At 46.7% G+C, this 27885-nt stretch overlaps 2 protein-coding genes across 27 annotated transcripts in view; one reads left to right on the top strand and one right to left on the bottom strand.

Moving 5' to 3' along the window:
• GTSF1 (gametocyte specific factor 1) overlaps window positions 1-16793 on the bottom strand; it is a 35600-nt gene extending 18807 nt beyond the window's left edge. For 5 of the 15 annotated variants that reach the window (XR_008315306.1, XM_053291320.1, XM_053291315.1 and 2 more), the window contains exon 1: window positions 9055-9202. Coding sequence is in view for 1 of the 15 variants with exons in the window: in XM_053291325.1 (XP_053147300.1) it covers window positions 10205-10210 (6 nt within the window). In the remaining 14 variants the exon portion in view is untranslated. Of the gene's footprint in view, window positions 1-745; window positions 855-6006; window positions 6138-9054; window positions 9204-10204; window positions 10278-16738 lie in introns of those variants that run through there. The other 10 variants (XR_008315304.1, XM_053291322.1, XM_053291324.1 and 7 more) reach the window with 7 other exon arrangements.
• NCKAP1L (NCK associated protein 1 like) overlaps window positions 2942-27885 on the top strand; it is a 102392-nt gene continuing 77448 nt past the window's right edge. The window contains exons 1-4 of one of the 12 annotated variants that reach the window (XM_053291309.1): window positions 21272-21286; window positions 25752-25892; window positions 26065-26175; window positions 26957-27049. In XM_053291309.1, the coding sequence (XP_053147284.1) occupies window positions 25884-25892; window positions 26065-26175; window positions 26957-27049 (213 nt within the window). In that variant the 5' untranslated portion in view covers window positions 21272-21286; window positions 25752-25883. The other 11 variants (XM_053291308.1, XM_053291307.1, XM_053291310.1 and 8 more) reach the window with 11 other exon arrangements.

The raw sequence follows: 27885 nt of genomic DNA, 5'->3' as shown, positions 1-27885 counted from the left end.
GTATGTTTATTTCCAACATATTGTATACTAGCAACATGCCTTTCACAATAACAACCAGCTCCTGCAATAAAATAAAAGTCTAAGGACAAAACACACAAATACATTATTTGCACAACATGGGGGAGGAGCACTGTTCCAAAAAGAAGAGGAATGCCAGTTCGAAGGTCACTGATAAAAACTAATGTTCCACAGGTGCAGTTTCCCCAACTCTTAAAGGCATGTCTACACTACACATGTTAAGCTAGATTCAAACCTGTTTAATCACCATGGTCCCTCACCACCCAGGCACTGGGAGCTGCAGTTCTTTGAATGAAGGGTTCTAATAAAGGCTTCTCAGCATTTGCACAAAATTGCAGCTCCCATTGTGGGTTTTTTGGAGGGTGGGGAAGCCCAAAATGATGAAAGCTGTTTCAAACTAGTTTAAAACTAGCTGATCCAGCACAGAGCATCTGCACCCCTCGTTCCCCGCTGCCACCCTCCGCAGCAGCCACCCTTCTTGCTGTTCCCCGCCCAGCCAACTACCAGTTGCGGTCACTTGGCTGCTCTGCCCACTGGTCGCGGCCACTCAGCCATCCACCCACCGCTGTTTTCTTCAGCAAGTCGGCCACCACCGCCACCATATTCTTTCTCTGGCCCCATGGCTATCTGGCAGCTCTCCAAACTCTTGCGAGAGCTGCCACACATGGGACTAGCCTTGGGTACGTCTTAGCGATATAAATATAGAGAAGATGTGTGGTCCACTCACTTTTGGAATATGATCACCACAGCACAATCCACCACATAACCCTTCTCATTCACTAGCCAAATTACTCTCTCTCTCTCTTTTTAACAAGCTTCCATCAGTTTGAGATCTACTGTGGGAGGTAGACAAAATAGGCGAGTTGTCTCTTTTTAATGCAAATACAGAAGACCTTAATGATGTCTGAATAAACAGAACAGAACTGTTAAGGAGGCAGGAGAGAACAATATGCAGTTCAAAAGGGGAAAACATTCCTCCAGTCCTATCAAATTTGGGCTAACAGATTGAAAGATTTACTACAAATAATTAGGAAAAGTAGGAATCCTCAAGACCAGCAGTTGCTAAATGTTAAGTACTGTATTTGCAGTTATAAAAGCTACAAAGCAAAGCTAGCCACTCACCATTTTAAGTAAATGGAAAAGATTAATTTTTAAGTTGGGGGGAGCAACATGCAGACTATGAGAAGCTGGCATATTTATTCATAGGGATAGAAGGAGCTTTTGAAAAGGGTTCATGCAATTGATATTTACTTTAGGAACACATTGCAAACACAGCAACTGCCTTAAGGGGTAGCTTGGTTTCTGAACATAAGAAAAACTCTCAAATACAAACAAGTTGAAGCACATTCATTCATGGCAAACTAGGAGACAACTTTCAAGGGTACAACAAATATACTCGCCACCACTCAAATGTTGTCCAGTCCTATATTAACAATGGATTTTGTTTCTTTGCTGAATTGAACATCTTATTTTCAAGTCCATTCCTCACACAATGCAGGAGGAATTGTTCCTACAAGCACCGCAGTGCTAAACAAAATGGCAATTCCTGCTCTTTTTGTCTTGCCTCTCTCAAAAGGCAGCCTGCCACTCTGATTGGCAGATAGGGTAGTAAATCCACATGATGCTTCCTATCAAGTCATTTCAAGCTCTGCCCACCTTATGAAAACAAAGGCAGGCCTTTTCATTGGCTGCTGCCTCATTAATATCTAAATGAAGGGAGGGATGCTTTTCAGCCTTTTAAATAGGAGCCTGCTACCGGCACCCACTCTATGTAAACATTGCTGGGCAGGCAAGCTGCAGGCAGGGAAGTGCAGAAGGCAGCCACACACAGGAGGGATGTGCATGGAACTGCTTAGGCGCAGTCCAGCGCCGGTGGGGGTCTTCCTTTAAGGGTGGGGGGTTGCACTTACCCCTCCTGCCACTTCTCCCCTGCCAGAGCTCCATTTTTTGGAAACTATTTTGGGCCAGCAGCATTCCTCCCTGCCTCCCCTGCCCCCCGTTGTTAGCCAGAAATACCAGGAGGACCAAGCGTGTGTGTGCTCACCACCATGTGCATGCCGTGCACGTCACACATTGCGTGTGCACAGCAACATGCACATGCAACGTGCGATGTGCGCGGCAGTGGGCATACGCGCGCTTGTTACTTCTGGTATTTCCGGCTAACAACGGGGGCAGGGAAGGCAGGGAGGAAAGCTGCCGCTCCAAAATAGTTTCTAAAAAACAGAGCACCTGTGGGGGAAAAGCGGCAGGAGGGGTAAGTGCAACCCCACCGCACTTAAAGAAACCCTCCCCCGCTGGCACTGGACCGCCAGACTGGGCCACGTTCGAAGAGGTTCGGAGGCCTCTATCATGGCCTCCGGACCAGTTCATGCACATCCCTCACACACATGGAGGTATTAGGCCACAAAAGTTCTATAGATAAGCGATGAACTGTTGCAATAAGGTGTAATAGGTTACAGTTAATACTTTGGCTCCTGGGCCCCCATTTGGACCCTGGGCCCGAGTACGATGTAGCCCCTGCACCCTGCTCCCCTTTAATGGGCCCTGGTGCAACCACAGTAGAATGCTGTGTAGTGTTCTGGTCACTACATTTCAAAAATGATATATTGCTGGGGAAAGTATAAACTATTTGAAGCACCTTCCCTGCAACATCTGGGGATGCCTTGCTTGGGGAAGGTAGAGGGTTTTTTTTTAAAGTCATGTATCATGCAGGAAGGATAAACTCCCTCTCCCATTCAGGGGCGTCACTAGCATTAGACAAGGGGAGACAGTTGCTCGGGGCCCTACTGCTTCAATGGCCCCCCAGAGGCACGTCACATGACTCCCCACCTGCCCGTTTTGCAACCTCAATTAATATCGAGTCTCTTGGAGATCGGCGCTTCGGCGGCAGCAGAGAGTCAAGAAAGGGTTAACTTTTCTCCTAGCCCTCTTGGAGTCTTGTTTGGAATTTGTATGGAACTGCAGAGCCCAGGAAGCAAGCTGGCTGTTGGCTTCTTGTTCTCCCTCCAAGAACGAAAGTAAGAAGACATTTTGTAAAAATCAACCCTTTGCTGTTTGTTTGTGTTTGGATTTGTTCCCCTTGGTCAAACTACCATGTTACTTGCTCTCCCCCTACCCCCATGAACCGAGTAGTGTACATGTTCTTCCTCCCCACTTTTATCCTCACAACAATCCTGTGAGGCAGGTTTGGAGGGGAGAGAGAGAGAGTCTCAGCTAAAGTCCCCACAATGAGTTTCATGACTGAACGGGGACACAAGTCCCCCAATCCTAGTTTTGACACTCTAATCACTACACCACACTGGTTCTCAGCTGTGTGCGTAGGATACAGGAGAAATCTGATGCAGGAGAAAAAGGAGATTCATTTTTAGCTGTGAAGCAAGCTAGTGGGGAGGAGAGTGTTGAACACCTTTAAAAAGAGCATGAAAGGGTTTCATTATCAAAATGTGGGAAGGCTGTGGGCCCAAGCCCTGGATCTATTCTTTTAAGTACCTAGCAACACCTTTGTAAGGGAGGGACGAAGAGTGATAGGATTTTTCATGCAAAGCTAGTATTAGCAGGTATGTTACAAATTTCTTCTAAAAATAAAAAATAAAAAAATCAATCTTTCCCTGGGTGTATTTTAGTGTAAAAAGTAACGAATTCAGCTAATTTAAGGGGGGGGGGAGAAAAGGAATGAGAGAAAGAGCAGAGAGGAGGAGGAAGATAGGTGGTGTGAGGTGGGTGTAAGGCTATGTGTGGCTCACCAGAGGTGCGTCAGAATCTAATCTGGCCCACCACCAAATTTTAGTTTGACACCCGCTGGCATAGTGCATTTGCAAGAGAGAGAAAATCCTAGCCCCAATATTTATATGGGGGGGGATTCTTGTTGTACCCCCCTGTAATTTCCTGCTGGATCCGCCCCTGTAAACTAGAGTCAATGTGAACTAGATATTCATGGTATTCATAATGGGGATGTGAGTGTGAGCGCACTATATATTGTGAAGTGCGTTTGTGTGTGTATATCAGCGAGGGGCCCATTTTAAAGTCTTGTCTGAGCCCATTCCAACCTTGCTACGCTCCTGCTTCCATTATACTAGAATTCGGGGGGATGGGGAGGGGAAAGTTATCCAATGAAACTGGCAGTAGATTCAGGTTGGCCAGAATAATACACTTCTCTCCATAATGCAATTAGTTTATCAGAATTGTTGCCACAATATAAGTACTAGCTCCAATTGTTTTAAAAGGGAGTTGGATAAACTCATGGAGGATATCCAACCCCTTTTAAAGCAACTGGGGCTAGTGGCCATTACAGGCCTTAGTGGACCACAAGCTGAACATGAGCCAGTAGTGTGATGCAGCTACTGAAAAAGCTAATGCAATCTTAATCTGCATTAACAGAGATAAAAGCACTATTCAAATATATTTTACAAGTATACAGATACCTGTACACATGTACATGTTTGTGTGAATGACTGTACCTGTATTAATTTTAAAAGTGAATCTGAGTATAGGTCCCTCAAATGCATGGGGAGAGGAGATCTGGTCTTGTGGTAGCAAGCATGACTTGTTCCTATAGCTAAGCAGGGTCTGCCCTGGTTGCATATGAATGGGAGACTAGAAGTGTGAGCACTGTAAGATATTCCCCTCAGGGGATGGATCCACTCTGGGAAGAGCAGAAGGTTCCAAGTTCCCTCCCTGGCATCTCCAAGTTAGGGCTGAGAGGGATTCCTGCCTGCAACCTTGGAGAAGCTGCTGCCAATCTGTGAGGACAATATTGAGCTAGATAGATATGGTCTGACTCAGAATAAGGCAGCTTCCTATGTTCCTATGTACCTGCATTCAGCATGTGTGAGTAACTGTACCTGTGTACAGGTCTGTAGCTGTGAACACTGTACACTTGTTGTATGAGTGATGAACATAACATGTGAATGAGGCTACAGTATTCATATCACTAGAAGTAACTGTTCCACTATTCTGTACTAGTCAGACTTCGCTTGGAAATGTGTGTCCAGTTTGGGGCACCACATTTTAAGAAACACTGATAAACAAATGCAGTAAGTTCAGGGGAGGGAAAGTGAGATGGTGAAGGCTCTAGAAACCAAGTCCTATGAGAAATGCTTCAAGGAGCTAGGTACACTTAGCTTGGAGAAAGACAAAGGGGAGAAACTATAGCCATCGTGACAAATCTTAAGGGCTATCACAGTTGCTGCTCTTGAGGGTTAGATAGCTTGAAGTTACAAGGAAGCAGATTCAGGCTAGACGTTAGAAAGATTCCCCGTTGGAGCTATTCAATTGTGAAATAGTCTGCCTTGCATGGTGATAAGCTCTCCTTTACTAGGGGATTTTCAAACGGAGGATGGACAGCCATCTGTCCAGGAATGCACTGTGCAGCAGGTTGCACCAGAAGGCCTCAGAAGGCCTTTCCAGCTTTAACACTGTTAATTCTACTGCTCCGTATACCACCCAGCGGTAGCTGAAGTACCAGTGGGAAACTTACTACTGGTACAAAAGCATCATGCCAGATCATTCGTGAAGTTAAATAGTATCAGTCCCTGTTAGGGTTTCCCCAAGGTATATCTGCACAACCACTGTTTTGGCAGGTTCCAAGACCAACCATCACCTTATTCCCCCTCTTACTTGTGCAATAGCATGGTGTACCTCTTCTGGTGTGATGTAGGAGGGGAAGTAAAATGTTCTTATTCCTCAATAATTGCAACACAAGAAGTTTTATTGGTTTAGCACAAGTTCTTAAAAGTGTGGTGGTTATGAGGTTTCAGTATAAGCCAACTTATTGGCTTCAGGGTGTTAAAACTCTGAATTTACAAGGTACAGGAGTGTTACTCTTTTTTAATATAACCAACAGTTGCAGTCCTTTCCTTGTTTTCTTTCTCCACCTTGGGGTTGGGGTGCCTCGCTTGCATATTTTGTTTCCGATCTGCCTCCTTTCTGAGGACTCTTGGACCTTCACACAAGCAGTGGCTCTCTTATAGACAATAGGCTTACCCCTACCTCTACTTAAGCCTAATTTCTCTCTTCCGAGGAGAAGTATTTCTTGAACAGTACACCTTTTTTTCCTCCAAGCCTCTAGCTCATCCTCTTCCCCCTCTTAACTGTCTGATCAACTGATTTCTAACTGTTTCTCCCACTCTCACAACTGTCTTTTCTCCTGCATTCCAATCAGAGTTTCTCTGTCTTTCCTTTGGGATCTCACTAACGCTGCTGCCAATCAGCCTCCTGCATGGATTTATGCTGACACCTTTACAGATATTTCAACACACTATTGACACACACAATAAATAAATTCAACAGTACTAAAACATGCAAAGCATCACAGCCCCAAATACAGATTCTTGAGAAAATCCCACAGTTTATCTTCTTCCATTTCCAGTATCTAACAATCTGCTCCTATGCAACACTCTCTTTTCTTTAACCCAAAAGGTTCTAACCCAAAAGATTATCCCCACAATGGCTGCATTTATTGAAGAGCCTTTGGTGAGGGACTGTGTCACTTTTTGGAAGTCCAAGTATAAGTTACAATAGATCACCCCCAACCAGGGTGGATTTGATTTAAATCAAACTGATTTAAATCACGATTTAAATCACTAGCAGGGTGGATAAAAATCAAAAAAATCCGATTTATTTGATTTAAATCGGATTTATTTGATTTAAATCAGATTTTTTTGATTTTTATCCACCCTGCTAGTGATTTAAATCGTGATTTAAATCGTGATTTAAATCAGTTTGATTTAAATCAAATCCACCCTGCCCCTAACCCATGGACTTGTTGACACTCCAAAAAGTTGGCAGGGTAGAAGTCATACCAGTTCTTCCCCAGCAAGGCTTGATTTTCCCTGTAAATGATTTTATCAATAAAGCTTTTACCAATGTACCTGGGAAACTGTTAGCTAATTTGTATTTGAATTGCCTGCTCTCACAGAATTCCTTTTACAAGTTTAGCCAACTTAACATCATTCCCCAGTACTACGATATAGAATCTGATTTTAATGACAAGCTAAAACCAAACTAAAAATTTGTTAGAAGCAACTCCGAATTTTGTGAGGCTGTTCTCACAAGCAGCCAAGACCAGGCTAGGGCAGCTAAGCTCAGGCTTGGCTGCCCATGGGACCCACCCCCAGGAAACACTTGGAACCCAGCTGTGAAGCTGGGCTGTTAAACAACGTTAAGGGAGTAAGCATTCGCTTAACTCCATTTAATGGACTAAACACACAATTGTTTAAATAGCCTTGTAGTAAATATCTTTATTATGGTCTTTGACCAGCATAAGGCAAACATAAAACTGTCATCAGAAGCAAAAGATTACAACTATACAATTATAGTTTAAAAACAGTCAGTGCTTATGAAGGCTGTGAAGACAGTGATTATAGCATACTAAAACCATATTGCTATAAACTAAGACAGATGAAGAGCTATGAGATAAAAACTTAAAGTGTGATAAGAGCCTTGAAGTTTAAACTGCAAATACAAATGGCAGCTGTAGCTAGTTCAGAATAGAGTCTGTTCCATTGAGAGTTTTGCGGTCACCAGGTATAGCTGCCAAACCTTTGAGCTAATATTTCCAAGAGAGACTTTTAAGTGGGTTGGGGCTTCAGAGTAGTTATTTCTTTCTGCCCACCTCAACAAAGACACCGTTTTCACTGTACTTCCCTACAAGCAGACCATGGCAACCACGAGATGCCTCAGCACAAAGTGTGGGGGGAGATATGGATAGAGGAGGAGATCAGTAGATAAAAAATCACTGTGTAGGTGAACAAAAGGAAACATTCCTCTTTATTCAAACAACCTCAAGTTCCTACTCTGGAGGAGATTAATTACCTACATCACTCACTGTTCCTCTGGGCATAACAAAGCCCATTTCCCTCTCTCCTCAGTTCCTTTCCCCCAACCCCTCTAAAAGGTTGCACCAGTTTAATTATCTTTGCAAAAGGTGGAGGAAATAAGATAGTTTAGAGCAGGGTAGCTCAACTTCAATCCTTCTGCAGATGTTGGCCTACAACGTCCATAACCCCTGGCTATTAGCCACTGTGAAATGCTTGACTAACAAGCAGAAGGTTGCTGGTTCGAAGCCCCGTTGGTACTATATCTCTATAGCAGCGATATAGGAAGATGCTGAAAGGCATCATCTCAGACTGCACGGGGAGGAGGCAATGGTAAACCCCTCCTACCAAAGAAAACCACAGGGCTCTGTGGCCGCCCGGCTTGATGGCACACTTTACCTCCACCCAAAGACAGCTGGGGTGGGGGTGCCTACGTTGAGCAGGCCTGGTTTAGAGCCTTTATGTTACCATCTTCACCACCACTAGGGGTGGCCCTTCCTTAAGGAGAGACAGTCACTTCAGGCTACTGATATAAGCGGAGCACTCGTGGGCAGGGGCAGCCCAAGATATTGCAAGTGGTGAGGCAAAACCCTGCCCAATGCTGCCTTGCCCCTTGGCAATAGTGGGGGACCAGCCCATTTCAGAGCTGACTTTTGCAAACTTTGAAAGTGGTGCAGGAATGGAGAGTAAGAAAGGTTGCCAGCAGCCATCTCTTCCTTCCTCATGTTTCTGGCAAGATTTGCAAGGCGTGCAAGACAGCAGCGAGACGGCCTACCACCCTGCTAACACCTTATTAGCCTGCTGCCTGAAGCAAGGGTCTTATGAAGAGCCACCCCTCTGCTGGTGGGACACCAAGACACCTTCTGCCACCTCACCTGCCTCCTTTTGCCACTGGAAGAACTCTGCACCAAATAATGGCACACAATGCCCACCACAGTCAATAGCAATTCTAGTATCAGCCAAAGGAAAATATAGCTTTGTGACAACTGTTTCAATTAAGCTCATTTCAAGCTTCATCACTGTCCCTGAAGAGATCACTACAAATAGAACAAAAGTCCTGGTATGGGTCTGTCTATAGAGAGAGAGAGAGTGCACAAACACTAACCACTCGTTAGACTAGGATATATCTCCCCTTAGACGATACCCCCATTAGCTGATAATAAATGGGAACTCCTACCTCAGTTATTTATTTATTTTTTAAGTATTTATTTAGTCTACTTACAGGTATCTGAAACAAGTTTTCTGTTACTCCAATTAAGATGTTCAAGTCCTTAGCTAAGGGTTAAATAATATGAAGAGGTTAGATTCCAAAGATGCTGAATTTAAACTGATTCAGGTTCCAACTTCCCCAACCAACAGTTCACCTGTATGCTTAGCCAATGGCATGCTGGCTCTTTGAACACTTTGTGAAATCATCACAAGGAAGTTCTCTGATAATTAAAGACATAGGAGGAGGTTGAGAAGAGGCTATAAACAACATACAGATTAATTCTGCCTAAATATAGCTCTTTTAATGTACAAACTGCCAGGGGAAAGGAAACTCTGTAGATGGTTCTCTTGAATACATCAGCTTGGGACCTTCCCAAACATTCAGTTTATTGTCTAGTAGTTGGGCAACCATTGCTCTTTGTGAGGGATCCAAAAGGCTAGCATATTTGTTGCAGGGAAACTGCATTTCTTTAGTAACAAATCACATATTTAATAGCTGTAATTTCTGCCCCCACCCTATGCCCAGCTAGTGTTTCCACTGCAATCTGGAGTACCATATGGAATGTATTTGCTATCAGGGGTGCAGCTAGGTAATTTTAGACCCTGGACCTAATCACCTTATAGGATGGCAGGGGTTTGCTTCCTCCTGGTAATTTTAACCCATTGGTTCTAGTCCTGCCCTCAGGAGTAACAGAAAACAAGTCCACTTTTTCCACACACACACACCTGATGATGGATTCCTAAACTTAGACCAAATTCTTGCTCGCATCATGCCAATGAATCAAACGCAATATGGCTCATTAAACAACTTCTAGCAACTATTTTAAGAACTGTCAAAAATAACATGTGACTCTGTCTGCCAACTGAAAACCCGCAACACAGGTTTCCTGCTTTTCCACCAGTGACATAGCGTTTAAAGCACCTTATCGTAGATAATGAAATAGATTTTTGCACAGCAGAAAAAGTTACACAAACCCCATGCCATGCATTCAGAGGGCTTCTGGGCCACTCACAGACCAAGCTGGAACATTGGAAAAAAGTAAGAATAACCCAACTCCCTTGATTCAGAGAGACCATCTAGATCAGTCACAGACCTGGCTAGATTGCTGGGGGAAAGAAAAGGTTAGTACCCACCCCACTTTATTCAGAGACCACTTACATACCTGCATGTGATGCTAGTCCTTATTATGACATCTGAATGTTACTAGAGCTTATTATGGACTGGATGATGCTAGTGCTTATTATGACATCACTGGTAACAAATAGCATGTTTGTGTTTTACTGTTGGAAAATTAGCATCCTTATTATCTACACCACTGTAGCACATGCCTACTCTGTATTGTACTGTGTTGTTTTGTTTCTTTAAAAACCCTAGTGAACAGGTAGTCCCGTTTCGCCCCAGCCCTGGTCTTCAGCTTTTTAGGTAGATTAAAGTGGAACTTGGAAGATAATTTTTGTTGGATAATTGTTGTGGTAACAATTGCCAAAGTAGTGTGACTTTAATAGTGAGGAAAATGCTCATAGTCCTAAGAAAGGGTGATATCTGGTTTATTAGGATGCCATTGGCAACTGAAGGAAAAAGTAATCTTCTCTGAAGCCCTTTTCACATGTTATTTTCAATGCACATACAATCTAGGTACAGTGTATGCATGTACATCTATGCAAACATTATGTTCAATGCATGTACAGCAGTATACTTCTTATTTGTATCCTGCATTTGAAGGGGCTTTTACGCAGGTTTCATTTTCAAAATGAATTCTTATACAGTAATTCATACAAAGACATATGCATGTGTACAGTCATCTGTTCACACATACAACATAATGCTTGAATATGGTTGATTGGTCCTCCTTATAGTACTCATTAGTAAGCTGTAAAAATAATAATAATAATTTTTATTTATTTGATTTCTATACTGCCCTTCAGGGAGGTTTACACAGAGAAACAACAAACAAATAAAATAAATAAAGCTGTACTCTTGCATTTCATTGCCATTTTATGTTCCCACTGTTTACGATTAATTTCTGAATACCCGTATATGTGTATAATATATACCCTGCCAATTGCGGATAGCACTTCATGCATCTGATGGTGGGCCCAAAAGCATATATCATAATAAATCTGTTACAGTACAAGCCTATGTATGTCTCCTCAGAAGTAAGACCCATTGTGTTCAATGGGGCTTACAGCCTTGTACGTAAATTTAGGATTGCAGCTGTGGTGGTTTAAGATCAGTGCTACAAGAGTCAGTCTTTGTGGTTTTTGCCGCAGCTGTAGGTTTTCAGCTACAATGCTACATCAACTTAATATGATCATGTGTGTGTTGGTGTTTATTGCTGAAAGATAATGGGGTATGCTTCACTATTGGACTAGTGGCCCGATCCTATGCATACTTATTCAGAAATAATTTCCATGGAGTTCAGTGGAGCTGGCTTCCAGGTAAGTGTGCAGGGAATTGCAGTCTTGGACTCCAGAGGCCAGGGTTCAAATTCCTGTTTAGCTGTAACATTCACTGGCAGCTGTTGGGCCAATCACTTTGTCTCAGCCTCAACTGCTTCACAGTTCAGCTGGGATAAACAACTTCTGATACTTATGTTGAGCTGAGCAACATATGAGCAACATTGCCCTCAGGCTGGTGGATAAATGTTTGCTGGAGGAGTGATGGGTGACTGCTGCACCTATTGGATTTCTGCCTGGATGTTCACTATAGTAGGTGGCATTTTGGGAAAAGACTGTGCCTTATAAAGATGCATCAGCCAGAAGTTCATCGCATTTCTAGCAAGTGATTAAGGAAGACGCATTGGTTGAATTTATGCCTAGATCCATGCATCCCTTCCCAGCCCAATGTCAAAGCTGAAAGACTAAAGCAAAGTAGGTGCATGAAACCTAATTAATAAAGCCAGCATAATAAATGAAACTATGTATGAAGCCTTTATTCCTTGCAATACATGGCCCAGACAGTAAAGTGACCACCTTAACTTGTAATTTCCACACTTTTAAAAGTATGCACGAAAATTGGGAGCACCTTAACTCTCATGTTAAATGGAGGAATTTTTGATATAATGGTATAGTGTTGCTATACTTTTTCATGCAGGTAGGACTGTTACCTCCCATAACAGGGTAGGACTGTTATACATTTAACAGCTATGTGGCAGACAGAAATTCAACAGGCAACTCCCCTTTGTCTGGAAATGCAGCATTGCCTGTAGAATTTCTGCCTATCAGACATCTTTGAGCCAGAACAGGAACCTACCGGCAGAAAAGGCAGAAGTGTCAAGAGTAACTATCTGTGGGAAGAGAGCTCGCTGCAACAGGCGAAAGCTAATGTGATCTGTAGAAGTTTTGCTTCAAGATGGAGCTGCTGTGTTTGCTAAGCAGCCCAGCCACAGGAAGTATCAGCCCCAGAAGGGAAGCGGCATTCGCCACTTTCAAGGGGAAGTGCTGGAGAGAAGCTGGTAGGCAGCCCGAGGCCCAATAAGAAAGCAGCAGCATAGAAACTGTGCAGCCGCTCATTGCTTTGCTGGGTGCGGCTGCTGCGTGGTGTGGTGCCTGGGTCTCTTGCCTGTTTGAATTTTCCGTGGAGGTGGGGGGGGTGTCTTGCTTTCGGTGAAGAGCAAGGGGGCCCTGCCTGTTTCGCGGGAAGATGTCTCTGCCCTCTGTGTATGAGCACAAGTTTGCGGAGAAGCTGACCATCCTCAATGAGAGGGGCAAGGGGGTCCTTGTGCGCATGTACAATATCAAGAAGGTAGGAGCTGATGTGGTCGCTGTTGCAAGTCTTCATGTGCTCCAGGGAAGCCGAAGCATTTCTAGGGCTGAGAAGGAAGTTGGGGTGCCGGGAGGAAGCTCCTCACTCCTGTTCTGCTGATGTCTTGGGGTGAGAGGAGGGATGGTTGTTAGCAAGCGGGATCTGTGTAGCTGGAAATCAGGACTCCTGGTTACTTCTCTTGGTTTGAGGAAGGAGTAGTGGTGCTGGTGATGCTTCATAGCCTGGAACAGGGATTCCCAATAGTGTTCCCTCAAACAGGGATTCCCAGATGTTGTTGACTACAACTCCCAGCATCCCCAGCTGCAATAGCCTTTGCTTGGGGATTATGGGAGTTGTGCTCAACAACATCTGGGAATCCCTGTTAGAGGGAACACTCACTGGTTCCCAACCTTCAGTTCCCAGATGTGGTTGGACTACGACTCCCACCCCCCCCACACACACACACAATGGCCAAGGTGTCTGAAGATGATGGGAGCGGTTGTACAGCATCCAGAGACCCAAGGTTGGGAACCCTTGAACTACAAGACAGAACTCTTCTCTTGACCCTAGCTCTGAGCCCTGCATTTCCCCATCCCTTCACTGGGCTGGAGAGGCAAAGGAGGAGCTCATGCCTCCCCTAACAATGGCACACAGCTCCTTAAAGGAGGAGGCTCCCATTTCAATTTGGATCTCATGCATTGAGGGAGGAAGAAGAAACATCCTGCTTTTTTCCCTGTCCCTCTACCCCGTAAACCTCTTTTCTCTGGTTCCAATCTTGTTTCTGTGCCTTCAGCCATCTTCACCACCTTGGCCTGGAAGAGCTTCCTTTTCTTTGCTTGTCTGGCAATTTCCATCTGCTCTTCAAGACTCCCTCCTGCCAGCAAAGCTCCTCCCCTTAAAGCGCCTTAATGCCTACACCTCTCTTGGTGACTAGACCCTTCCCTAGCACATCCTAACTGTCCCTTTTTGTCACATCTTGACCTGTCCCTCCACCTTTTGTGATCTTTTACATCAGTGGTGTAGGGAGGCCCCGTTTGCAAGAGCCACGCAGCCCCTGTTTTTGAGCCGCTTCAGCCGGCGCTGGGCTCCCAACCTGTCCAGGAACGCATTTCCGGTGCTCTGACAGCTGTGGTGCTGGCTTTACTTGACTATTTACTTGCAGATGAGGCTGCGTGGCCCTGTTTGTAGATGCCACCACGCCCCCTGCACATCTGAGGTCAGACGGAGGGTTATATTCAGATATTCTGTTGTACCTGCATTCAGATGTCTGTACACACTGACATGTTTTTGTGTGAATGCCTAGTCCTCTTTGGATGCTCTCCAAAAGCCACTCCATACAAGCAGAGTGTCTAAAATGGGGTCAGAAGTCCTGCCCCATCCCCTTCAGTTATGCCTCTCAGCGCCTTGCGCACGGTTAGGGTGCCTGTGTCTCTCGATCATGGAAGTGCCCGCCATCACAGATACAGTGTTTGTCTTTTCAGATGGACACTGCTCTAACTGTGAGAGGGGTGCTGAGAGGCATGACTGACCAGTCTGGGGTCGGACTTCCGACCCAGTTTTAGAGGTCAGAGCATCTTTTGTGTGGAACATCTTTTGGATGACGTCCAAACAGTGGTCCCTCTAATTGTTTTCATCTCTGTGTGGAATGAGTTTTGTTTTGGGTGGCAGTACCAAGGCAGTGTGCACGCACCTGCATTCAGAGTGGGGCCTTCCTGATTCAACCTGAGCGGGATCTAAAATGAACGGAGCGGACATCCAAAAACTTGTGACTGCACACACGTGCACACGCCTTAGAGGGAACAGTGCATCCAAAGAGGCTTGAATTCATTTACAAAATGAACCTGGATACAGGCTCCCTGAAATACAGAATACAGGCAGGAAGTGTACTGCTGGGCCTGTGTTCAACATAATTTGTTGAGCTATGTAGATCGTACACAGATTCAACAAGTGTTGGACATAACATTGTGACTAGGCCTACTATCCACTCCTCTATTCTGAGCTGTCCGCCCTTGGTTTCTTTTTTTGTCCTTATCTGGTGGCTGAAGAAGGCCTGAGGGAAGGAAATAGAAATGTCACTGACTCAAGCCATCTGAAGTCATGCAAACCATGTTAGCAGACAAGGAGCTACCCAAAGCAACTGTTTTCTGTTCCTGTTTTGTGGCGGGGTGTTGACTGCGTGAAGCGGCTTCCTCTTTCACAGTGGCAAAAGTACTTTAATTTGATCACAGTTTAGAGTGATTGGCTGTTGGCACCCTCTTTCCCCTTCCCCATGCTTTGTTCCGGCTTCACATGCTCTTTTGTGGTAATCACCTTTGGAAACTGCTTCAAATTTTATCTACTACTACTGCTGCGAATATTTATGTATAAATAATATATAAATTCCATCTGGCATAAAGGCTGCCATTGCCCTAAATAGCAGGGTTTTTTTAAAAGGCCTTGAAACAATATGTTAAGAAGTGCACACATGTAGGTTAATGGTGGTGTGAGTTTGCTGTCTGACTGCTGTGAATGAGTCTCTGTCACTGTTCCCCCTAAGGCGTGCGCACGCTCACAAGTTTTTGGATGTCCGCTCAGTTCATTTTAGAACCCGCTCAGGTTGAATCAGGAAGGCCCCACTCTGAATGCACATGCGCACACATTGCCTTGATACTGCTGCGCAGAACAAAACTCATTCCACACAGAGATGAAAAAAAATAGAGGGGCCACTGGTCTCTATAGTTTGGTCAAAGTCCATGATTTGATGAAAGAATGTTAATTTGAAGTGGATGCCCCCCAGTTCACTTGCAGAGATGGGGCGCATCTAGGGTTGCCAACATTTCGGGTGGGCGGGAGATGTATGCAGTGGTAATCAAGAGCCTGAGCATCAATGAGGTGGATGTTATTGAATTATATGCTATTGAATAATGCCAGCATTGTTATTATTTATAACATATTCAAGTTAAACCACTTTTCAACCCCAAACTTCTCAAAATAGTTTATATAGCAAAAGGAATAAAATGCCCCCCTGCAACTATTTTACACTTCATGGTGGATGTTTATTTGTAAGCTGTTCTGCTTGCTGTTGCAGAAGCCCACGAGGGAGTGGAGTGGAGGGTCATCAAGTTCGTTAAACCAAAATAACGTTAAGAAGAAAGGTGGGAGTCAAAATCATGCATCACCCAGAAACCTACAAGCAGATCCCTATCTACCATGTGCTCACCCCAACTATTCCCCAGAGCAAGGATAGCCAACCTGGGACTCTCTAGTCTAGCTGGTGCTGGACTATCATTCCCATCATCCTGAGCCACAACAGCCGGGAATGATGGGAGCAATAGTCCACCAGCAATGGCAAAAGGGTCCCAAGTTGGCCACACCACAGTCAATGACTTGCAGGAGCTTTTTTCACCTCCAGCAGTATTAATTACACCCACAGGAAGGTCCAGGTGATGAGTAAGCAGCAGAGGAACTCTCCATGCTGAGTCAGGCTGGACTCTGGAGACAAAGCAACAAGACCTTGCCAGCAGCAGCATCTCCTTTTTGGCAAAAAAGAACCAAGGGAAAGAAAGGCACAAAAGAACCAAGGGAAAGAAATAACCATAAAAGTGTTCCCATCCCCCATGCCCTGTTCAGGTTGTTGCAGGGAGAAGAACTCTGGCAAAATAAATTCAGTACAGGAGCCAGAGAGAGAGAGAGAGAGAGCTCAGCCATTCAAAGGCTACAAACAATAAAAGTGCTAATTTCTCATTCTTCTAGGTACTATAAGAGTCTTAGCAAAGAAGTTTGGGTTAGATCTGCATTGAAAAAACAGAGGGTGGGCAGCGGGGGTGGGGGCACACAGGACAGTGGGGGGAAGGCCACATGCATAACACATACCTGCAGCAGCCTGCTTCCTTTACTTCCAGTTTTACTTTTCAATATGCCTCCCTTTTCCAGTTCCTTCCTCCCCCCGCCCCGCCCCAGATAACCTCCTTACCTTACATTTTGTGGGGGGGAAAGGGGGAGAAAGAAGCAACCTCAAGGGGCTAAGCCTGTTTCCTGTGCAAACTCCGCCCACTCGCCTAACAGCTGATGGGGGGGGTGGGTCCCAGCTCACTGGGCTGCTCAACATCGGCCCCCTGCAGATGTTGGCCTACAGCAGTTTCCATCATCCCTGGCTATTTGCCACTGTAGCTGAGGATTATTGGAGTTGTCCTTCAAACACAGCTGTGGGGGCCTAAGTTGAGCAGGCCTGAGAAAGGAGCAGTGAGCTGAGGATGTCTCTCAGCCTGCCTCTGCCTAGGGATGTGCACGGTGGAACCATACCATACCGGGTGGCTTGATGGTGGTGGGGCTTGCACTTTAAGGGCGGGGGAGGGTGCATTTACCCCTCCCTCTGCTTTCCCCGCAGGCGCCTGGTTTTCCCCAAGTCTTAAGGGTCAGCAGCGTACTTCCCTGCCACCCTGTCCGCTCTTTGGCCAGAAGTTGCCTGAAGTAGCTGGCGTGCATGCATAAAAGGGCCTCCAAACAAGTTCCTGCACATCCCTACCTCTGCCTGCCCCCTGCCAGCAAAATGTGGGAGAGAAATATTGTCCCAAACTGGACAAACATTTCCTTCTTGAAATGAAGGACCTCCCTCTTGCTCCGGGACAGTTGGCAACCGGGTCTGAGAAAAGTTGCTTGTGTGATTTGCACTGTGGTCTGTCTTTATTAGAAGGTCAGGGAGAGCTGTGAGTTAGCTGAAGGTGAAGCACCTCAGAGAACAATTTTGTGTCTGGGGAGCTAGTGCATAGGAACATAGGAAGCTGCCATATACTGAGTCAGACCCTTGGTCTATCTAGCTCAGTATTGTCTTCACAGACTGGCAGTGGCTTCTTCAAGGTTGCAGGCAGGAATCTCTCTCAGCCTTATCTTGGAGATGCTGCCAGGGAGGGAACTTGGAACCTAGACGCTCTTCCCAGAGCGGCTCCATCCCCTAAGGGGAATCTCTTACAGTGCTCACACATCAAGTCTCCCATTCATATGCAACCAGGGCAGACCCTGCTTAGCTAAGGGAACAAGTCATGCTTGCTACCACAAGACCAGCTCTCCTGATCTGCTGCATTGAAGAGTGCCTGTTTCCCTTCATTTGCCTGTATATTTGTAAACAAAGCAAACTAGTGAGTTGGGCCCAGTTGACTCGTGGCCCATCCCCATGCCGGCATGCCTGGCTTTCTCTGCTTCTCCCCCCTTTGCCCACTTTCTGGCTTTTTATTTATTTTATTGTTAAATTTATACCCCGCCTTTCATTTAAAAAATCCCAAGGGGGCTCACAATAAAATTTAAAAACAAGTTTATAAAAAAGACATATTAAAATATTGAGCTAAAAATATAAAAACAAATATGATTTTAAAAATTAAATTAAAACACAAGCATAAAAACAGTACAAAATACAATAAGCAGCAGTGGAAACAATCATATAAAAGCCTGGGTTAAAAGCCACAATTTGACATGCTTTCTAAAGACTGTGATTGAGACTGAGGAGCGGATACCCTCCGGGAGAGCATTCCAGAGTCTGGGGGCAGCAACAGAGAAGGCCCTGTCCTGAGTGCACGACAACCGAGCCTCCCTCATTGTCGGCACCTGGAACAGATCCCCTCAGATGACCTCGTCAAGCAGGCAGCAACGCGCTTGGTTGCTGCCCGCTTGGGAGCAGGCGGTCCCTCTGGTATCCCGGGCCCAAACCGTTAAGGGCTTTAAAGGTCAAAACCAGCACCTTGAATTGGACCCGGAAACTAACTGGCAGCCAGTGCAACTCTTTCAGAATGGGTGTGATGTGCTCCCACCAGGCAGCTCCAGATAAAACCCTAGCTGCCGCATTTTGCACTAGCTGTAGTTTCCGGATATTCTTCAAGGGCAGTCCCACGTAGAGCACATTACGGTAATCTAGCAGTGACGTGACTAAGGCATGGGTAACTGTGGCCAGATCTGTCTTCTCGAGAAAGGAACGCAGCTGGCGCACTAGCCAAAGCTGTGCAAAGGCACCCCTGGCCACTGTCTCCACCTGAGATTCCAAAAGCAGAGCCGGGTCCAGTAGTACCTCCAAGCTGTGTACTTGCTCCTTGAAGAGTAGTGCAACCCCCCACCCCCCGAACTGGTAAAATCTCCTCATCCCGATTGGCTCTCTGACTGACCAACAGTACCTCCGTCTTGTCCGGATTCAATTTCAGTTTATTAGCCCACATCCAACCCATCACGGCCTCCAGCCCCCCAATTCCTCTGCCTTCCACCTCCTCCTTCCTTTGGCCAGGCCAGGGCACACTTCTGCTGCCTCCTCCTCATTCCAGCGGCCAAGCCAGCCAGGGCCAGGCCGTCCGGCCACCGTTGCCTCCCACTTCCTCCACCCTGAGGCAAGGCTAGGCTGGCCCGCTGTCGCCTCCTCCAGGCAGTTGGGCCAGGGCCTGCTGCCGCCTCCTCCTCACCCCGGTGGGCGGGCCAGGGCCAGGCTGGCTCGCCGCCACCTCCTCCGGCCGACTGGCGGCTGAGCCAGGGCCTGCAGCCGCCGCCTCCTCATCCCGGCGGCCAGGCTGTCCCGCCGCCGCCTCCTGTCTCCTTCTCCCAACGCGGCCAAACTTCTCGGTGCCAGTTGCCTCATCTCTCGCCGCCGTTGTGCGGTCAGCCGCCCCAGTCCCTGCTGCTCCTGAAGCGGCCAAACTTCTCGGCATCGCTTGCCTCCTCTCTCGCCGCCCTTGCGGGGCCCAGCCACATGCAGCTGCCCAAGTCTCTGCCATTCCCGAAGCAGCCAAACTCCTCGCCAACAGTTGCCACTCGCGTGGTGCTTGCCTCCTGCCGAAAGCGTGGAACTCTTGTGAGTGGTGCCGCCACTCTTGCAAAAGATTGCCACACATCCCCACACATCCAAGACCAGCCTGTCTTGGAGAAATAATTAGATAGATATTGCAAAGACACTCCTCTGAAGGAAATGAATCCAAGTAGTGCTGCCCCTGGAAAATTTCACCACTCGGGGAAATAGGGAGAGCATCACCATACCCACACATTCACTGTACACATTTGTCCTGTTAATTTAGAGTCTAAATTACATTTTTAGACTATACATTTTATTTTCCATGTGAATCATTTGGGAACATCTATCGCAATTTCTGGTTGCTCTAGAAGGGCAGATTCCACTCTCCTTCCTGGACTAGGACCGGGCAGACCCGAGTTCAAAACCCCATTCAGCCATGGAACTAGCTGGGTGACTGTGGGCCAGTCACTTCTCTCTCAGCCTAGCCTACTTCACAGGGTTGTTGTGAAAGAGAAACTCAAGTATGTAGTACACTGCTCTGGGCTCCTTGGAGGAAGAGCGGGATAGAAATGTAATAATAATAATAATAATTATTATTATTATTATTATTAATAGGGGCCACAGAAATCACCATCAGCCAATTACAAAAAGCAACTTTACTGGGAACAGCCTATATTTTGCGACGATATCTATAACAACAGCAACAACATTTATAATAAAATTCAGCCATCCCAGCTCCTTGGGAAGGACTCGATGTCTGGATAAATCAAACCAGTCAATAACACCTGTCTGACTGTGTAAATAAATAAATAAATAAATAAAAATAATAAATTAATATTTTCATGCACATTACTGGCTGACCAGGGAGACCCGAGTTCAAATCCCCATTCAGCCATGATACTAGCTGGGTGACTCTGGGCCAGTCACTTCTCTGTCAGCCTAACCTACTTCACAGGGTTGTTGTGAAAGAGAAACCGAAGTACATCTCTCTGGGCTCCTTGGAGGAAGAGCAGGATATAAAATGTAATAAATAAATAAATAAAATAGTACTAATCGGGAGTTACTCTAAAGGGTTGCTTCATTTTCATAGGACTTCTGTCAAATAATTGAGTCAGGATGTTAGCCATTGTTATAATTTTGGAGTACTGTAGTTAATTGGCTTGCAAACTCTTTTGTTAACTAGATTAACTTGATGGTTCTTACATGGTTTGTTAACTGCTATTCATCACCTTTTGGAGTGGAGGCACCATTAGAAATATTGTTAGTTTCACAGTTTCCCAGGGCTGAAGGTGATCTAATCCTGTCTCTCTTCTCCCCTGCGAAGTATGTTTTTTGTCTGTGTAAGAGAAAAGAGCAGTGGGACTGGGACACAGAGGCCTAATTTGCACTGTAACTGTGGAACTGAGGATCCATTGTGGGTCCACATTGCCACCCGTGATCCCTCTAACAGGGATTCCTAGATGTTGACTACATTCTGGGAGTTGTAGTCAACGACATCTGGGAATCCCTGTTAGAGGGAGCACTGTTTGCTGCCCGCCCCGCTGCCTCCGCACATACCTGTCCACATCTATATATATAATTCTCCTGGGTGTGCCCAGGAGAAATGCGTCCAGGCAGCCCAGCTGATTGGCTGGGCTGCAGGGGGCGCCTGATTGGCTGGCAGCACACCCAGGAGAATTCGCTTGCTGGGCGGCTGCGGAGGCAAGGCAGCGGGCCCAGGGCCGCGGCGGCGGAGCCCAGCGAGGCGGTGGGCCCAGCAAGGTGGCGGCGGCCCCGGCCATGAGGCAGGGCGAGGCGGCGGGCCCAGCGCGATGGCGGCGGGCCAGGCCGTGGTGGCGGGGCCCAGCGAGCGGCGGGCCCAGCGAGGCGGGGCAAGGCGGCGGGGCCCAGCGAGACGGCGGGCCCAGCGAGGCGGGGCAAGGCGGCGGGGCTGGGCCCGGCCGTGGAGGCAAGGCGGCGGGCCTGATGGCGGCACTCTGGGGCCGGCCGCGGCATCGGCGGCGGCACTCTGGGGCCGGCCAGGCCCGCTGGCGGCGGCGGCCGCACTCTGCCCCGCCGGAGACGGGGGGCGGGAGGAGAGAGAGAGGTAGCCTGGCCTGGCCGGGCCCAGCCGCGGAAGCGAGGCGGTGGGACTGGCCGGGCCGCGGAGGCGAGGCGGCGGGACTGGCCGGGCCCGGCCACGGAGGCGAGGCGGCGGCGGCTGCACTCGGCCCCCGCAGGGCGGCGGTGGCCGCACGGGTCAGCTAGTTACGATGAAATGGACAAGAACCAAACTGTAGTCAGGGAGCCTGCAGAGAGGAGAGGAAACTGGCTGTGAAGGCTTCCTTCTGGCTTGAAGGACAACCCTGACAGCCAATTGCAGCCAGAGAGAGGGAGCAGCTTCCTGCAGTTCTGCTGAGCCCCAAAAAGAACTGGAAATGGCCCCACCTGGCAGTTCCCTGCTAACTAAGCAAAGAGAAACCTTTTAAAGTGGTGATTCTCTAAGATTTAGCCGGGGGAGAGCAACTGGCCCTATCCAGCCCCAGCACAGCATCCCTCCCGAGGCTATTGCTGGTGTCTGTCTTATGTTCCGTTTTAGATTGTGAGCCCTTTAGGGACAGGGAGCCATCTTATTTATGCACGTTTTATTTTTCGATGTAAACCGCTTTGAGAAGTTTGTTGAAGAGCGGTATATAAATATCAGTAGTAGTAGCAGTAGGCGGGCCCATGGAAGGAGCTTTTGCCCCTGTCACAGACTCCGCCACCATCCCCGCCTTGGTCTCCCCTTTTCACTGCCAGCACTGCTGGAGTGCCACGCTCCGCCAGCCCCATTCCCCACCACCGCCAACTGTCACACCGGCAGTTTTTAGAGGTTTTTTTAAAAAAAAGATTTAACTTGCTCCCGCCCCAAACCCTTGAGCCAGGGCAGCAAATCATTTTTGCCTACGGGCTTACTCTGTGGGCAAATTACAAGCTTACTCCTCCCTTGCCTCCTCCCTGCAGGAGTAGCAGCAGCAGCAGTTGATTGACCCCTTACTCACTGCCACTGCCAGTGCCACCACCATTGCGGCTTCCTTTCTGTGTCTCCTCCTCCACCTCCTCCAGGCACCTCCATGTTTTTAGTGGTCTTAGTGGGGGCAGGGTTCAGCACGTACCACCTAAGAGAGAGTCTCTCTCTCTCTCATCCTCCATGACAGAACTCAAGGAATGCACACACATGGAGTTCACACAGACACTAGAACTGCTTAGTGCAGAATCCAGAGGAAAAAGTTGTGGTATGCAAGGACAAGACAGTGGAGTTGAGGAATATTAATGGTGTAATGAGACAGATATTATTTACAGAGTTTAGTCTGCCTTCAGTGCTCTTGCTGCTGGCTGTTTGTTAGCCCTGCCTCTGCTCCAGGACTGGAATACAAGGAACTAACGCCCTGTTCAAAAGCTGGCCTAGATCAATGAATGAATTAACCAGAAACACCACACTTAGCTTCAGCAAGGTTGTTGCATCAGGTGCCTTCAGACCATGCCCTAGGACACACTCACTGTAGTCATGGGAACATAGGAAGCTGCCATATACTAAGTCAGACCGTTGGTCTATCTAGCTGAGTATTGTCTTCACAGACTGGCAGCGGCTTCTCCAAGGTTGCAGGCAGGAATCTCTCTCAGCCCTATCTTGGAGAAGCCAGGGAGGGAACTCGAAACCTTCTGCTCTTCCTAGAGCGGCTCCATCTCCTGAGGGGAATATCTTTTTATTTATTTATTTATTTATTTATTTACACAGTCAGACAGGTGTTATTGTCTGGTTTGTTTTATCCAGACATCGAGTCCTTCCCAAGGACCTGGGATGGCTGAATCTTATGGTCAATGTTGTTGCTGTCATAGATAACGAAGCAGAATATAGGCTGTTCCCAGTAAAGCTGCTTTTTGTAGTTGGCTGATGGTGATTTCTGTGGCCCCTATGGTGTTGAGGTGCTCTTCAAGGTCTTCTGGGACTGCACCCAGGGCGCCAATGACCACTGGGATTATTTTGGTCTTTTTCTGCCACAGCCTTTCAATTTCAATTTGTAGATCTTTGTTTTTGGTGATTTTTTCCATTTCTTTTTCTTCTATTCTGCTATCCCCTGGTATTGCTATGTCGATTATTTTGACTTGTTTTTCTTTCTTCTCGACTACAGTGATATCTGGTGTATTGTGTGGCAGAGGTTTGTCTGTTTGTAGTCGGAAGTCCCATAATATTTTTACATCTTCATTTTCTTCAACTTTTTCAATGTTATGGTCCCACCAATTCTTGGCTACAGGTAGCTTGTATTTTTTGCAGATGTTCCAGTGTATCATCCTTGCTACCTTGTCATGCCATAGTTTGTAGTCAGTCTGTGCAAACTTTTTACAACAGCTGATTAGGTGGTCCACTGTTTCATCTGTTTCTTTACAAAGGCGGCACTTGCTGTTTGTTGTGGATTTTTCTACTTTTGCTCTTATTGCACTTGTTCTTAGTGCCTGTTCTTGCGCAGCCAGTATTAAAGCCTCTGTTTCTTTCTTCAAGTAACCATTCTTAAGCCATTGCCAGGTCTTGGTGATGTCTGATTTTCCACTTATATTGTGCAAATATTGACCATGCAGGGGCTTATTTCTCCATTTTTCTGCTTGCTTCTTGACTTGTTCTTTCTTGTAGGCCTGCTTTCTTTCATTGGTGTTGAATAGTTTCTCGTTATTGACCATTTGAAGTGCATCTTCTTCACTGTCCTTGATATATTCTTCAAGGCCTCTTTTCTCCTCCTGTTTGATGGACTTGCAGCATTCCTCTTCCACCTGAGCTGTGAGGGAGGTATAGCCTATCTACATCACTGCAGGGGTGCAGAGCATGATTGATGGTCATTATTTTCCTGGTCTTACGATCCAGCGTCTCTAGCTCTGCTTGGGTCCAGTCTATTATTCCTGCAGTGTATCTGATAACAGGTATAGCCCAGGTGTTTATGGCTTGTATGGTGTTCCCGCCATTGAGTTTGGACTTGAGGATTTTTCTAACTCTCCTGATGTATTCACTTCCAATTTTTCTTTTAACTTCAGTGTGTGCAATGTTATCAGCCTGGAGAATGCCCAAGTATTTGTAATGTTCTTTCTCTTCCAGGTTCTTGATGTTGCTTCCATTGGGCAGTTCTATTCCTTCTGTTTTTCTTATTTTTCCTCTGTTCATTATTAATGCAGCACACTTGTCTAGTCCAAACTCCATTGCTATATCGCTACTGAATATACGGACAGTGTTTAGCAGTGATTCAATTTCTTACTGGGACTTTCCATACAACTTCAGATCGTCCATGTACAGCAGATGGTTGATTTTACTGGATGTTTTAGATGTTTGGTATCCGAGGCCTGTTTTGTTTAGTATTTGTGAAAGTGGGTTGTTATTATTATTATTATTATTTTACATTTATATCCCGGTCTTCCTCCAAGGAGCCCAGAGCGGTGTACTACATACTTGAGTTTCTCTTTCACAACAACCTTGTGAAGTAGGTTAGGCTGGGAGAGAAGTGACTGGCCCAGAGTCACCCAGCAAGTCTCATGGCTGAATGGGGATTTGAACTCTGGTATCCCCGGTCCTAGTCCTGCACTCTAACCACAATACCACGCTGGATCTCAATACAGTACTCACACTTCTAGTCTCCCTTTCATATGCAACCAGGGCAGACCCTGCTTAGCTAAGGGGACAGGTCATGCTTGCTACCACAAGACCAGCTCTCCTCTCCCATGTAGATGTCCCATGTAGATGTTTTCCGCCACCAAAATAACTCACAGTTACAGAGCTGAAGGTGGGTAGGAAGTCCCACCCCACTGTTGTCACTCACCCCCTCACTCCATCCTTTCACAGTTACCAGCAACAGTAGTCTGCAGAGGGACTGCGAGGGAAGGTGCTTCTGAGGGGAAGGCACCTCTATGATCAGTAGCCTGGGGAGATCCAAGCTGCTGATCACAGAAACGCTTGCCATCACGGTTACGTTTCCCTCTGCAGATGACTACCACTGTAACCGTGTGCAACTGGAGAGATGGGGTGGATGACACCGGTGCTGGGGAGACATCTGAATCAGGCTGCAGAGATCTGGGGAGAAGAGGAGGAGTGAATGGTTAATCCAGGTGATAATTAAAAATAAAGGAAGCACCCTGTGAAGTAGGATACTCTTCATAAATCAGCCAACTGAAACTAACAAGATTCAATCATTCGACAACTCTTTCTTTCTTTCTTTCATTGGCAAAGCCATATATTCCAGCAGACAAACTCAACAGCTTCACAGTTCACACTCTGCTCCCTAAAGGTCTTTTGCGTAAGCAGGAGGAGGTCAGAAAAGGAATGCTGTGGGAGATTCAATGTACTGTTCAGCCATGGTGAATGAGAGTGGTGAGATGGGACTTCCTTTCTTTGTGCTGCCATTTCTAATTGCCATTTCTGAGGAATGGGAGAGATTATGTGGGTGTTCACCCAGGGCCTATTAGTTGTGAGAGAACAGGCATGACTGAATGGTTGTTTATGTAAGAAAGCAAGTGAGTGCAGCTTTTGTTTACTTTTGCAGACATGCATGGATCCCCGGGCCAAGCCAGCCTTCTTCACTGAAAAGATGATGGAGTCCTCTATCAAGTTCATCAACAAGAAGTTCCCCAACTTGGATACACGGAGTAGCACAGTGAGATCCTAGCCCTATTCACACATCCAAAATTGCTCCATAAACCCAACCCTGCATGTAACTCATCCAATCTCATACATGTTTACATAGAAAGCTACTATGTTGAGTCAGAGCACTGATCCATCTAGCTCAGTATTGTCTGCACAGACTGGCAGCAGCTTCTCCAAGGTTACAGGCTGGAGTCTCTCTCAGCCCTATCTCGGAGATGCCAGGGAGGGAAATTGGAACGTTCTGCATGTAAGCATGCAGATTCTTTTCCCGGAGCGGCTCTATCCCCTAAGGGGAATATTTTACAGTGCTCATACATGTAGTCTCCCATTCAAATGCAAACCAGGGTGGACCCTGCTTAGCAAAGGGGGCAATTCTTGCTTGTTACCACAAGGACCAGCTCTCCACCCACGGCATTTGTCTGAAGAGGCAAATGCCATAACTGTGTTGGTGGGCACTTCTGTAATCAACATATACACCTGTGTCACTCATCTGAGTGGTGCCACAGACACTATCCAGCAGATATCCCTGATACCCTTTCCTCTCTGGGACAGGGAGCAGGACCTTTTTAGTGGTGCCCCCCACACCCCCAGTTATGGAATGTACTAGCATGCACTGTCAGTAGCTCTGGGAAGTACATTCCATAACTTGTTGGCGGCGGGTGGCGAGGGGGAGGCACCACTGAAAAAATCCTGCTCCCTGCCCCAGAGAGGAAAAGGAGGGGTGGTGGATGCAGTGCAGCAGTGATGTTTTACTGTGAATGTCTGTTCACACCCTGTTTGTCTCTCTACAGCAACATTTGGGGCCGGTACAGAAAGAGAAAGCTGATATTTTCCGGGCTCTTGTTTCCTATTATCAGACCTTTGTGGATGTAATGGAGTTCCGGGTGAGTCTTAGCAGGGCTCAGGGATATTGCTGTGTGAGCTCCATTCTATCTGGGAAAGGGATGAAGAGTTTGGAGGCACTACAGGTGCAGCCAGCTTCTCACATCTCTGGACTGGAGGGATGGGGAAAACGGCAACTGTTGAATGTAATCCAAAGTTCTTATTATGTCAGAAGTTTTGTCTTAAAGGAATTTGTAGAAGGTGGGAATAAGAACAGTGACTAAGTGGTGGGGGGAGTGTCTTTACCTCTTTGTTTGGATTTCATTATTCTAATGTATGTGTATGTGTGTATTTATTTATTCCTCCTTCGCTGGGGCACTCTTTTCGATTTCCCATGCTCCCCTGCATCAGGAAATCTAAAATGGTGCCCCGGAGGCTAAGGAGGAGTGTCTGTCTCCTGTTTCGTTATCTTTTTCAAACACCATCAGAGGGCAATGCACTCCTGCATAGTGGGGGAAGGGCCTGGGGCCCTATTGGGGGACTCAGCACAGGGCTTGGTCCCAGGGCCCCTGGCAAGCTGATGGCAGGCCTTACCTACTTCCTTTTTTGTTATTCTTGCCTATTGTCTCATGCCATATTCCCTGTACAAATAGCCTCCTCCTCAATACTGAAGAACACCCAGTGTCATCCAACTTTGCTCCAGTATGTGACACAGTAGCAGTGACCTGCACAATAGGTCTGCAAGATGGAGATTTCATTTCCTCATTTTCTGATCCTGTGGAAGAATGTTAGATTTGGGCCTAGTATCAATTCCCAGGCCTATCATTAACATACTGAGCAGCCTCAGGCAAAGTCAGCAGTACAGTTTATTTTTTAGCTTTTGAAATAGAGGTGGCCC

Source organism: Hemicordylus capensis, chromosome 2 (genome assembly GCF_027244095.1).
Source record: "Hemicordylus capensis ecotype Gifberg chromosome 2, rHemCap1.1.pri, whole genome shotgun sequence".
Classification (NCBI taxonomy): Eukaryota; Metazoa; Chordata; class Lepidosauria; order Squamata; family Cordylidae; genus Hemicordylus; species Hemicordylus capensis.
Note: the sequence above shows the minus strand (reverse complement) of the source record. Positions and strands in the feature narration are given on the sequence as shown.